Below are 14,043 nucleotides of genomic sequence, written 5' to 3'. Positions count from 1 at the left end.
GTTTGTTAAACGTTTGCTCAATAGTTAAATTTATTGGCCAAAATATGTAAATTATAAGACTATTACACTTTTTTATATAATGTTCGTCAAGTAGCTTTATTTTATCGTCCTACATGTTTCGCCAATTTTTTTCTATCTTCAGGGAATACAAACTAGTAAGCTATATGAAGGTAACAGACTAGGTTATAACTGATGGTTCTAATTCATACAAAAATTAGTATTGTGCGAGACAATGCGCGTGTCTCGGGAACGTGATTTATTCGTTATGGCTCATGATGTAATTGTCATGAAAGTTCATTTCTTTGATGTTTAAATCTGATTGAAGCTTTTCAAATTTCTGGTAAGGTTAGATCTTGATTCTTATTTAGGTTTCCTGTTGAACGGGAGACTATAGCAGCTTCCTTGAAGGTTCTTGAATGGTAGTTATCTTCTATATAGGGCATAAGGCTCTTATCCCACTCAATGTGATGGTTAGTAGAGGCAAAGTGGCAAGAAAGGCCTGAAATGTCTTGTCTGTTGTTTCTGACATATCCTATGTGTTCTTTCTTTCTCGTTTCAAAGCTTCTAGAGGTCTGACCTACGTAACTAATACCACATGAGCAAGGTATATTATATACTCCAGAGTACTTGTAGAATGGATGAGGATCTTTCGGTGATCTTAAAAATTTCCGAATAGTGTTGATTGGCTTGAATGCTACTCTGATAGCATGTGGTTTTAGAAGGTTAGCTAATTTTTTGGAAATGCTGCTGACAAATGGAATAGTAATAGTACTGATGTATTGGACGTCATCATGTTGTCTATGTGGTATATCAGTCAAGAGAATCTTGTTGTAGAGTCTTTTTGGATAACCATTTAAAGATAGTTCTCTGGATATTGTAGTTAATTCCATTTGTAGGTCATTCTTATCTGTTGTGTACTGTATAGCTCTTTTCTTGAGCATATGGATAATGCTAAGTTTCTGAGCTATATGATGAGACGAGTTGAAATGGAGGTAACGTTCAGTATTTGTAGGTTTTCTATAAACAGATAGGTTGATACTATTATTGGTTTGTTTCTTTATTAGGATGTCATAGAATGGCAGTTTTCCATCTTTTTCAATTTCTAATGTGAATTTGATGGTATGGTGGAAACTATTGATTTGATTAAGGTAATCCATTAGTTCTTCTTTCGCATGATTCCAAATGAGAAAGATATCATCCACATATCTGTACCAAATTTTCGGTTTTGGAATGATCTGGGATAAGATTTTATGTAAATATATAATTATGTAATTAATAATTATATAATTACGTAAATTATATTGTGCAGAAGTAAAACTGTAGGTCATTGAATTTTTGATTACTGATCACGGTGATACATTTAAAATTCAAATGTTTTAGCCAATTGGAAATTATATAACGTTATATAAAATAAATGAACTTGGAGCTTAGAGATAAAAGAAATAAATCAGACAACTGAATTACAAGTTCCTCGCCTATGACGTCACCTCAAATGGACAAACGCAATTAGGAAGTAAATGGCAGAACCGGTTTAGTTGGTTTCTGTAATAAAAATAATCCAATCAAATGCATTTATTGATTGCGTAGGTGAACACCAGAGACTCCTTGACTAAAAGTAGTCTTGGTACAGAGCAGGTGTACTTACAGATGGTCACTTTCGAAGCCTTACAGCCTACTTATCTCTAGACAGAAATGAAGATTGATGGTAGGCTTATAGAGGTAGCCATGGATAAGGAAAGCGTCGCCCAAGATTCCTTGTGGATCACTGTCTCATGGTTATTAGACTCCCTTATATACTTCAGTATGAGTCGTAGCGTTTCCTCTCTCCCACCCCCCCCACCCCCAACAGGAACACAAACGCAAAGCACCTGTGATAACTCCGATCAAGGTACATAAAACTAAAGAGGTGATGAACGCCTTAGAGAATAAATATAAGGTGTTACCTTGTTACAGCAATCCCTTCTTGTCATCCTTTAGGTAAAATTGCTTAAATGTTCTTATTTCCTTATGCAAGAATTATTAACCTTTCTTGATTCGGTGTACGGTTGGTTCCACACCCGTGTTCCCGAAAGAACACTCCGGTAGGGAATTAACAAATTCTTTGGTTAAGTAATCAGAAACTTAATACTTGGTTAGCTTTAACTGAATCTCGTGAAAGAGTTGAACGTAAAGCGAACTCTAACACTGAGATAAGAAATTAGCACAAAGGGAGGTTCAGTTCAGTGGATTGAGCAGGTGTTTACACAACCATTATCGTGGAAGAAAAGGTTATCATAATAAAAGGCGAAGGAGATAAGCTTCTAATGGAGAGAGAGAGAGAGAGAGAGAGCTCTACGAACGAAAGTAACACATATTTTTCAGTCTCCTTAACTGCCACGCTTATATCTTTAAATAACAAAATAAAACAGACAAAATATGTATTCAAGAGACGTATAGAGCTTTCTTCTACCCCCCCACAACTTTCCTGATCATCAGTTTTTTCTCTGTGGTATATTAATAATGATAGCTAAAATCTCTTCCTAAGTCAACAGTAATCTATGAGGATTTAGTTATTTAAACCTTAACGTGTTTTTCGATTGAATATTATCAGAAATTAAACCAATTACGTGTATCTTACCAGTAACTGTAATCTCTGTTTAGAAGACAGAAAAGATTCGCCTTTTTCTTTCTTTTTTTTTCTATCAAAAGGCCCTCTAACAATAAAAGCTATACTAACCGAACCCTATATCACGTCTTGGTGACTAAAGATGATGATAAGCCTTACTTATGCTGCTATGCCAACCAAGAGACGGATGTGATAGCTTCTGTGTGGTCATAGATAAATATGGCGGTGCCATGTAGTTTTTGCTTGTAAGAGAACTTTTAAATAATCACGAATCCACTCCTCCTCTTTCGAAAATGACTTCAAATACCATTTATAAGGACTTATGTAGACGATAAATTAGCCGGTCTCATACAAAGGAGGCTTCTCCCCCTCCCTCCCCAAAACCCAATTTGACTCATCATAAATAGCCCTCTCTCCTTGTGCAATGCTTTCAGAACAATACAAATTACATTTTTCCAACTGTGGTTGCCAAAAGGCACCTTTAAATTAGTTCTTTCTCAGAAATACTAGTTATTCTCCTTTCTGGCAACCTTCACATTTCTCTGAGCAACTACAATTGTAATCAAACCATACACACGTTTGCTCTTCCCTCTTTATTCTTCCGCGTATTCTCAGCAAACACAGCACTTCATGCGCATTCTGTCATCTGTAAGGAAGCCACCCTTGTTCGTTCCTGTAACCCAACTACGTACTATAACCGCTTGCCAGCCGTGAATCTTAATCCAAACAGTTTTATGGAGACTAGATTAAACAGCGCTGCATAATGCAGGCAATTTGAACTAAAGTTGCTACCTTTATGTGGGCTGTAAAAGTTCAAACAGTTTTCTCCGGAGACCTACGAACAGCAGAGTTCTCAGCATCAGCTAACGTAAATGGAGTTTTCCAAGCCATGAGAGGAAAGCCATTAAGAGTTAGATTTTTATCTTTATGGCTTGTCTTTAGCATTCATACGTTACCTTCTATAGCCATTGCCGTTTGAAATAAAAATTTTAAGACGCTATCTACAAAGAGAAGCAAAAAGAATCTGTCGTAACGAATTGCGAAATATCTTGCGTGCAGAAAGAAATGTTTAGTGATTTGCGTTCTTTTAGAGACCCAACAGTGGTTAAATAAATACAGGAAACATTGCTAGTAATTATCTGTTTGGCTAATACACAGAACAAGAATAAAATATATCAAACAAGATTATCTATTTAAATAATATTAAAACAAAGAAAACATTTTATTAAAGGGGGTAAATATTTCAGAATATTAAGCCACAAAATTTTGTAAATACTGATGCTAACTAGGAGACTCGTTCCATTGGATATGAACTGTCATTTTTCAAGCGACTAATTTGCCTAAATATTATTAATGCAGTATTCGTGTTAGTTATAAGATCCTCTTCAGTTGGAGAATTAATAGAAGGTGTGATTCCAAAGGCGATGTCGTATAATTCAGACATAGCTGCTCTTAAATGGATCACGAACAAGGGCGTTTAAATCCCTTAATGAACAGTACTTAATACTATGCACCTTTCAGTAGCTCAACTTTACAGAGCAACTGATGGGTATTTTTCCTCTGCAACTTGCTAAAACATGTTTCACCGAACTTTAAATGCTTATAAGTAAATAAATCCGCCACGCAGTTTATTTTTCCAAGGGAGGGGAGTAGGGGAAGTCCTAACTTTTGGAGAGTAATGAATAGCCAAACTCCACCCTTAGTCAATCACAGATATCTGGCCAAGACTATCAATGAATTTTAACTGGCACCCGGGAGGAGAGTATGAAAGTCAACTGCCGCCATCTCGTGGTTCTTAACGATAATGACTAATTATTGTGTAATTTCTGTTGTCGATTTTCTTGAGTTAGGGATTAAAAACCCTACATGTCCAGAGATTGACTAATAAGGGAACCGGTCAAAGAAAGGCTTAGCAAAAGTTCCACTTTTGCTAAGCCTATAAACGATGGAAACGCCACAGAGCTACACAGACCTTGGAATGTTTAAAACAGCATTTAGACATCAGTGTTGTGTAACAGTGCTTTTCGTGAGTTTCATGGGTATCAAAGGGACCTAAAATGGCGGAAAACGTGAAAACGATGTAAATTTCAGTGTAACTAGAATATAAGCCGATGTCTCTTCCTTCAGGAAGTGGAACAATCTCTGGAAACAAAGCATGGACTCAAGGTAAGATGACATCATTAGAAGTTAGAATAAATTGACTCTAATCCGCTTTATCATCAGTATAATATTATTTTTATCAATCCCCTTATCTGCTATGCATTCACTTACCTCGGTGCCAAGTCGGAGCCTTGTTGCATTAGCGATCCAATAGTAAACCAGAAACTGTTAAAGATGTTGAATTTGTTCTCTACGTATCTTGGATTAGAATTACAAGGATGAGGATTGACCCACTCGTACGGAGTGAAGCGAGCCGTTATGAAAAGCAGAACACTAACCCCTAGATAAGCAGTTGCCATGTAGATCCATACTTCCATCTTAAAAGGCTTCATGAAGGAAAAAAGACGTGGAATCTTTTTAGTTGGTTTCTTAAACAGAATGCTAATACCCAAATTCATATAGGGCATAGTGAAGTCGACAACCTGTTCGCGTTCGTAGGTGATCGTCAAATCAGCGATCACAGCATCGGTTTTCTATAAAACAAAAGAATCGGTTATTGAGAAAGGTTTATAAGTAGTTCGCGCGGTTGTTTATTAGTTAGAAAATCAGTCTAAATATCAAATGCATACCAAACATAATTTTAAATTATTAAATCGAATTTTGTATTATTTCTATTCGCAATTCCCTTGTCAATTAAGGTTACGAGAGCCATAATGGCACAAGATTTTTTGAATTTTGGAAGTTTATTCCCACTTGGTTAGACTATAATAAATTTAGTTTAATCCTTTATCCAACTGTAAGCAAACAAAGTTTGCGCCTGGACTGAGGACTTATCTTTAGGACTGAGGCAACTCGTGGTAAAGGTGGACCAAGCTCTCATCACTCCTTATCTTAGTATCTCCCATAATGCAAAGCACATCTCCTTGCGGACATGTTTAATGCTATGCATTAAGGAAAGGGCCACTACCCAGACCGTGGGAGCCAGTGGTGATACTAAGTGGTGATACTAAGGAAGAAGCAATGGAGAGGTCATATTTACCTATACGATACTTCAGGCGCAACATTTGTTTGCTTATACTTGGATCAAGGATTAAACTAAATTTATTATGGTCTAACCCAGTGGAGAAAAAACCTCCAACATCTTTCTCTAAATCCAGTGTAATTTAATAAGGTGAAGCACCTTTTGGCAACTCGTATAGGTAAATATGACTTCTCCATTGCTTCCACCGTAGTATCACCACCTCTGGGTCTAGCTCCCACTGATGAGACCTCAATAAAGGTCGAAACCGGTCTGGGTAGTGGCTCTTCCCTTATTGCATAGCATTATACATGCCCGCAAGGAGATGTGCTTTGCATTATGGGAGATACTAAGACAGGGAGTGATGAGAGCTTGGTCCACTTTACCACGAGTTGCCTCAGTCCTGAAGATACGTCAGGCGCAAACTCTGTTTGCTTACACTTGGATAAAGGATTAAACTAAATTTTGAATTATTTTTAAGTATTGAGTTATAAAAGATTGATATAGACATATACGTAATATTACATCGTCATATTGTATTATAGTGCTATAGAAGCAGAAAAAACGAGGTTAAAAATAAAACAAAAAACTGCAAAGATGGTGGTCAGATAACCTAACGTAAGTTAGGAAGTATCTAAGATCGCTCTCTCTCTCTCTCTCTCTCTCTCTCTCTCTCTCTCTCTCTCTCTCTGTCTCTCTCTCTCTTAAGGTTTTATATTGATAAAGGGATGAAACAGAGAAAATGTCACTCACTCAGTTTATAATTATCTTTTATTGTTTTCAAAATTGTATTTTAAATGAAGGATTGCGAATTATTATAATCAGTGTATGCATTAACAACGTAAAATTACAATTGACATCATAATTGAAGATTCATAAAGAATGATGTGATTTCCATTTGAAAAATTGCTGACATAAGACCCTAAATTATTTGTAAGAGGGAAAAAAAATTTAAATAAGTTCCCTGTAATTTCAGAAAAAAAGTAAGAAAATAATTACACAATCATCAGTGTTGAATACTGTCTTCATTAAAACAAAGGCTTCGTTTTTCTTGATTTTCTTAATCAGCAATACCCTGTGTTAAATAAAACAGTATTTCCCGTACGTATACAACATTTTCTTGATGTTGCTCTTTCTCCAACGTATCTTTCTTAACTTGAAGTTTCTTAACGCGTGTAATTTTGGATGAATTTTAGAACGATCTATACCACTAGTAACGGTTTAAAATGCATTGCCATGGCAACAGCAGAGAGTATTTTTTCCCCTCGGAGACTGTTTGGAACACAAGCCAAGTCCATTTCCCTTTCATTACTGTCATATTTAGCTGCATGGAATAATAAATAGAGGCAAAAACAAGATCCAGTAATCGCTTTGAGTGAAAACAACAAACTACTACTTTATATAAATTATAGTGTTTCAGAAATGTTCTCTGTTATAGGTTAACATCACCATTTGGGTAGAGTCATATTTATTCAACGAAAATTCACTTATTGTACAACATTTAGGGTTACGTAACTTGTTATGTGCACTCGAAATTGCTTTTGAAAGAAAAAAGAGAAGCAAGGCTCGCTAAGAAGATATTCTCTTGTACTGTAGGTAAGTAAATTATTTTTAAAATTGACGTATAACATGTTAGAATACTCTGGTTTCACAATATTTCCGGTGTACTATTTTCGATAATTTAATTGTACCAAAAATGTGCCTCGCATCGGATTATAACATCTGCAAGTTTAGATCGCCCAAGAAAATAAGTGAAACCATATCTGTCCGAATAAATAGTTATTTCTTTTTCCAAGTGCATAAGAAAATCTGATAGAATGAACTCAAATACAGAACATTTGGAAGTAGTTGCATGCATCTTACCATTCTGCCATGAGGTTTTGCTTATTGGCAACGAAAACATACTAACTCTATCGCATCTGAACAGAAGTTACCGTTGCCATAGAAACACATAAGCATTGCGTAACATCTTTCTTAGTTCTTACATATTTCGTTTATTTGTAAATGTCATGGTAGTGTGCCATCGTATCTAAAACTATATTTTTTAAACAAAATAAAGAAGAAAAACTTGCAAGAAACTCAAGTGCATTTATGGATGGAGAAACAGCAACGCTACAAGATGACAGTCTCACAAAATTCTAAATCTTATAAGTCTGAAATTCTGATCTGATGGTCTGAAAGTGTGATTGAAACGTTAATGGATTTCACTTAGATTTTACTTTGATATCGGACGGTTTTCAATTAAAGGAAACCCCCCTGGTTTCCATAGAGCTCACCCTGTTGATAAGTTCATGAATCACTCCATTCCATTCTCCGTTTTCTTTAGTGCCATATTTGCCATCGTACACTTCAAAAATTTCGTATTTACATCCTTTTAGTTGACATATTTCTTGGATTAAGTCCACACAGAATCCTTCAAAGAGTCCTCCTCCTCCTGCTTGATTTGGTTCGCTTCTTCTAATTGCGAATGGGGGAGTCTGTAAATAAAAATATTTCCATGCATTTAATTCGTCAATTATCGAGCAATTTAAATTTACACTCAGCAAGGACAAACCTTAATCGATTTAAAAAGTTTAAACCATGAAATTAAAGCAACAGTCTTTCTACACATCTTATAGTGCAGTGATATAAATGCCTAAGGGGAACGATTGTGTTTACACGCAAGAATCACTAGATGGCAGCACTCACCAATATCGTAGTCACCCGAAGGGTGACATTGTCCAAAGAAGCTGCAGATTCCAAGGATTCCCGAGAAAAATTTCTGGCAAATGTAATATTCTTATCAGGATCCCAAGCTCCAACCTAAAACAGAAGTAGAAAATTACTGGATGATCATAATTAAACATAATTTAACAAATTGTGATTTTATAAGCGTGCATTATTTGTAATCCAGCATGACGTAACTGAATGTCCTCACAACCTGAAAAAAAATGGGAAAGAGGAGAGTGATCTTATGAAATAGGTTGAGTGATTGCAAAACGGGAATTCGCAAACAAATGGAGCAATAGATTTTTTTGTAAATAAACTCAGCACGTGGAAACTGTAACCAAAAGATTCTTGAAACTGGAGAGAAAGGATAATTTTAGATAAAATGTCACGACTTTGATGACATACTTGAACAGAACCGTTGTTTGTAGTGTGATAATTAACCAATAAAGGTTATCGAATATTATTGAATCCACTTTTACTCTCTAAAAAACTTAAACATGCACCATGTAATGTTCCTTTAATCAATATTCCATGTATTGGTCCAAGATTCTTATTATTATGAAACCAATGTTTCGAAATGTACTTGTTCCAAAGTTAATATTTTAAAGTCAGATTGTTGAACCATTTATTGTTTTCAAATTAATAACTGTGGAATGGAACCAGTATCTGGAATAGAGGTGATCGAGTTTGTAACACGAACTCATACGGTTTTAGTAGGCATTGCAAAAGTCATCCGAGTGTTATTCTATTGCAATGAACTGTTATAACGAACTGCAAGCAAATGTGCCTCCAGTCAAACAGACTGTTCATATTAGTGCACTTGATCAATAAACATAATTATCGTTACGTTGTCATAGCTGATTAAGCTCTTTAAATTTCCTTCCATATGGGAAATGCAAACTGAAGCCTGAAGAATATGTGAAAAAATTTAGTGCAACCATAAGATTTTGTAGACCGTTGAATGATGGAACTTCAGATATACACAATGAATAAATTTAAATAAAAATACATAAATAGTATTAGTAACTGAGTATCTTTCTTTTGAGGAAAATCACTCGTTAGCTCATCGCTTATTTTGTGTTGCCCAAGGTCTTATCATACTGAAATCACCTTGAACATTCCAGAAGCTTTCATATAAGATATTTTAAAACAGGACATAATTATTCAATTTAGGAGTGACGTTAGTTCATTTGGTTCACATGCAGTACTACAAACAGATAAAAACATTTTGACTATATATTTCATAGTTCACAGTTTTATAGTTCGTAGTTCATATTTTTATTATTACGAACACCTTCCTTTCATTTTGTTTCTAATATCGCTATACAGAAACAATGCATCAAATTATGTGACTATAACAGAGCTTATTAATCCGCCATTTTCTTTTTAGTGCCCCCCCAATGCAACAGAAATTATTCTAAAATAAAATATAAATTAATGTTTGAAACAAGTCAATACTCTATTGTGTCACACACAGTCCATTAGAATTGCATACTCTCTACCCATCTCCCAACTAAATGCCTTCACAAGCATCCGTGTCAATAGTAAGATGCCTGTTGGATTGGAAAATGGGCAAGCTATCCATTTTGGCTGGCATATTTCGAAAGAAGACTATTTATAATAAATTTTCAGTTTTATTTTTTGCCAGTCCGCCTGCACTGCATTATGGCCTCAGCAATAAGACTTAAGCACTCAGGCCTTAGCTTTAGATCTTAGGTCTTCGTAGACAGCTGTGGGAAGTGCGTCAGCGACAGAAATAACAATAAGAAGTCGCCTATTAATGCAGGCTGTCTCTTTATAATCCGCTGTTATTGGTCTTAAAATGCCATTCTCCATCGAAGTCATAAAACCCACAGATTTAAGCAACCAAGAGTTAATTGATCAAATATTGTTTGTTGTTCCTTCTGTGTCTAATATTGCCGACTCAATAAGATTGGTGCTTTTCTTAAGCCCTCTTGTATTTTTTTCTTGTTAATGGAATATTCTATCAATGGTTCGATCCAAGTTTCACATGAAAATACGCCACTTACGAAGATCGCATCAATAAATTCATTTCGTTCGGTCTGCTGAATTTGTTAAAAGTAATTCCAGATTCGTTTTTATATCTTAAAAACATGTAGGCACACATCGAAATTCTCCATCAGTGTCATAACGGTTTAGTGCTTTTTACGTATTCCTCGAACACCACCAAAACCTTATAACTTTTCTTTTATAACCCGCTTTCGAACATCACACGCCACATTTTAATATCTTCTTCCAGTCAAGCATGGGAGGATCTTTTATATTACAGAGAAAAACTTATTTTCTTTCCAAATGCCTTCGTTTAGTAAACGTAATTTAAAATTCACTTTTATCTCAAAACACTGCAGAAACTCACGAGTCCATATATATTACCGATATGTGTACATCACGATTATATATATATTAGGAATTTCTTCTGCTGTTGACCATATTAGCATCCCTTCATTTACAACATAACGCCATACAACGGTATGGACGTAACCGTCTCCTAGCAACAGTGATCAATATTTTTCTGTCTACTATTGTTGACGTGCTGTTCTAAAAACTGGTATTTCGTGTAACAACAATGTTAAGAATAAAACAAAATAATACAGATGTAATAAGTAAAAATCAAATAACACGTAAAATTTAAATCAAATATTATGATAATACCTTTACAAACCCGTTTGATTTTAGTTCTGCAACTTCTAGAGTGAAATTAGATCTCCTTCCATTAGCATCTAACTGAACAATTCCGGTTAATCCTTCGAATTTTATCTGTAATGACACCATTATTATACTTTAATTCACCTATACTACTATTATCGTTACTTTTGCGAAAAATAAAACTAAAAAAATAGTCGAATAATTTATGAACTTTATTAATAGTGTGTTCCCAGTTATTTTAATGCAGTGATGAAAATTAAAAGTGTTCGATGAGAGAATATTTCGCAGAAAATATGCACCATCCACGTGTGCGGCGAAATGGTTCTAGCATGCATTACTTCCTCGTGTGTCAACGAAATGTGACGGCTAATAAAATTGCTATTAACCGCAAGTGCAAAAGTAATTAACTTTTTTTTTTCTTTCTCTCTTTCCTCTTTGGTCGTTGATACCTTTCAGCGAAAGCAAAAAAAAATAAAAAAAGAAAGGGAAAATATTGTGTACAACCTGGTTTGGATGCTCGGTGAAAAATTGGCTAACAAAGTACGTGAGAGTTCTTTGTTGCTCTGAATAACTTCCTATTATCAGTGAAGAGAGCTGCTTCGTAACACTTCGATGTACAAAAAACGAGGAAAAAAACGAAAAGAAAAACTTATATGTGAAAGGATAAGTGGATTTTGTTGGAATCTTGTTTTGTTTGATGATGATTTGACTTTCTTTAACATGTTCGATGTACCCATCTTAATCTTTAAAGGATTAAACACGAATATTGCTTCTTCTATTCCGTGTAAAAAGTTTACACATTAAAATTGCTTTCATACACCACAAACTCAAGTTTTATTTCTTTATCTTTTTCTTTAGCTAATAGGTTGTACAGTTCTCACAAATTAGCATAATCTGGTCGTTAACGAATCAGTTTTCATGGGAAACACACACGCTCTCTCTCTCTCTCTCTCTCTCTCTCTCTCTCTCTGAAGGTAGTTAGCAACATTGGAGAAAAGATGCAATTGGAAAAATAAAATGCTTTCTTAACTGCGTTTCCTGGCAATTCCTGAGAAAATTTCCGTGAACAACCGACTTCACATAAACATAATGATGGCGTCAGTACCGTAATTTGGTTTGTTTGCATTAATTTACTTCGTATAAGCTCTCGTGTTGTATTTTGAATAGCTATAGTTTGAGAATCTGTGGACAAATATCATCTTTGACTCATCCAGATGCGCCGTCTGAGATGTTAGTAAGGATGCAGAGGAACCTTTCCTTATTCCAATACCGGGAAATATGTGAGTCTTAGAGTGATTTCGTAAACGTGCATGATGATGATGCAAGTGATATTTCGATTCGTCCAAAATTCTCAAAATAGATTGAGATTTGAATGAACAGATAACCGAATGCATCTAACCGAAATCACACACACACACACACACACACACACACACACACGCACGCACGCACACACACACACACACACACACACACACACACACACACACACACACACACACACACACACACACACACACACACACACACACACACACACACACACACACACAGATATTATACGCTGGTTTCATAGCCTTATCTCCTTGAGCCGTACTTTTTTGGTTTTGATTTCAAAACCGCAGTCAAAATTGAAGCACATTATTTTTTATTAGCAAAACGTATCAGAATGATAGCAGCAATTGCGCACAATGACAGTTAAGTAAGATTTCGGATTAAGGACTGGTATTAAACATTTTTTGAGTCTTTCAATTTTAATTTCAATCAGACATGTCCAAAAACGTCTTCATTTCCAGAAGAAAGTAGTTAAGGCCATTTAACCGTAATAAAATTTCGAAGAATGGAGTAGGCAGCCCATCTTCACTCTTAGCTATGACATACAGCTGGATCAAGACTATCAGTGATTTTGCTAGGTACCAGGGAGGAGGGTATGGCAGATAATTTGCCACCATCTGGCGATGCTATCTAAAATAGTGCGAGTTCTTCGGTCGATTTTCTTGAGTTGCAGTGTTAAAAATCCGAGCTTCCCAAAACAAATTTACTTGCTTGTGTCAAAGATCATCTATTTCGAAAACCACTTGAAGATAGGCTTAGCAAAAGCTCTTTTAGAGAGAGAAGACAATTACAATTATGGATGCAAATGCCATTTCCACGAGGAGAAGCAAAACGAATCAAATTCAGGAATTTACGTTGTAACGTTTGAATCACTCGTCTGATTTTTACAAAGTACGCTCAAGCGTCACGATCAGTATCTCGGAAATAATGAAAATATGGACGATAGAAAAAAAATTCTGTTTATGCAAGCGATTAAAGAAAGCTTGCTAACGATGATTACTTTGATGGAGGAGTGCTTCAGTAATTTCCTTTGATAAACCTGTCTTATGGACCTTCGTAGCTCAGTCATTAACTACGGTACCCTTTGGCTGGAAAAAAAAATTGAGTTCGAATCCTGTCCAGAACGCGAAGAAATTTTATCAGTTCTTTTTCGTCTAAAGGTGAGTTAGTCCGTCTTATAAGGCAGCGGACAAATATTCCTCCAGGAAATTCCAGTCTTCTTCTTACAAATTCATCCAGGAGTACGCTTGCTTCTTTTTCTGCACATAAGAATGTATCTTCAGACCTAAGAATAATTACGTTACCTTAAAATTATGATTATAAAAGTTAATCTGAGTGTACTGTGAGCCTTCGAGGCCTTCAAGTGTCTCCGATTATTATTATTATTAAACTTATTTTTAAGTTTAAACTTGATGGATTAATTTTTTTCGTTACAATTCTATTTGTATCGCAAAGACGATTGGATATATCTTTTTCTTTTTTTTGCTGAAAATGTATCCGTTTATTCGAAAAAAAGGATTTAATTCCTTCAGAGTTTGGTGGCATTTATGGATATTGGATATTTATGATCCCGAAATATCAAATTAAATATTGTTAATTCACCTGAGCA

At 35.3% G+C, this 14,043-nt stretch overlaps 1 protein-coding gene across 3 annotated transcripts in view; it reads right to left on the bottom strand.

Moving 5' to 3' along the window:
• Positions 1-14,043, bottom strand: part of LOC150100891 (glutamate receptor ionotropic, kainate 2-like) — a 96,463-nt gene that overhangs the window by 11,850 nt on the left and 70,570 nt on the right. For all 3 annotated transcript variants that reach the window (XM_090402127.1, XM_090402126.1, XM_090402128.1), the window contains 4 exons: positions 11,106-11,210; positions 8,412-8,525; positions 8,000-8,200; positions 4,877-5,238 (listed from right to left, as the gene is read on the bottom strand). In XM_090402127.1, coding sequence (XP_090258253.1) covers positions 4,877-5,238; positions 8,000-8,200; positions 8,412-8,525; positions 11,106-11,210 — 782 coding nt within the window. The remainder of the gene's footprint in view (positions 1-4,876; positions 5,239-7,999; positions 8,201-8,411; positions 8,526-11,105; positions 11,211-14,043) is intronic.

Source organism: Typopeltis vanoorti, chromosome 12, assembly GCF_054136105.1.
Source record: "Typopeltis vanoorti isolate ZY-2024b chromosome 12, IOZ_Tvanoo_1.0, whole genome shotgun sequence".
Lineage (NCBI taxonomy): Eukaryota > Metazoa > Arthropoda > Arachnida > Uropygi > Thelyphonidae > Typopeltis > Typopeltis vanoorti.
This window is presented reverse-complemented; position numbering and strand designations above follow the sequence as displayed.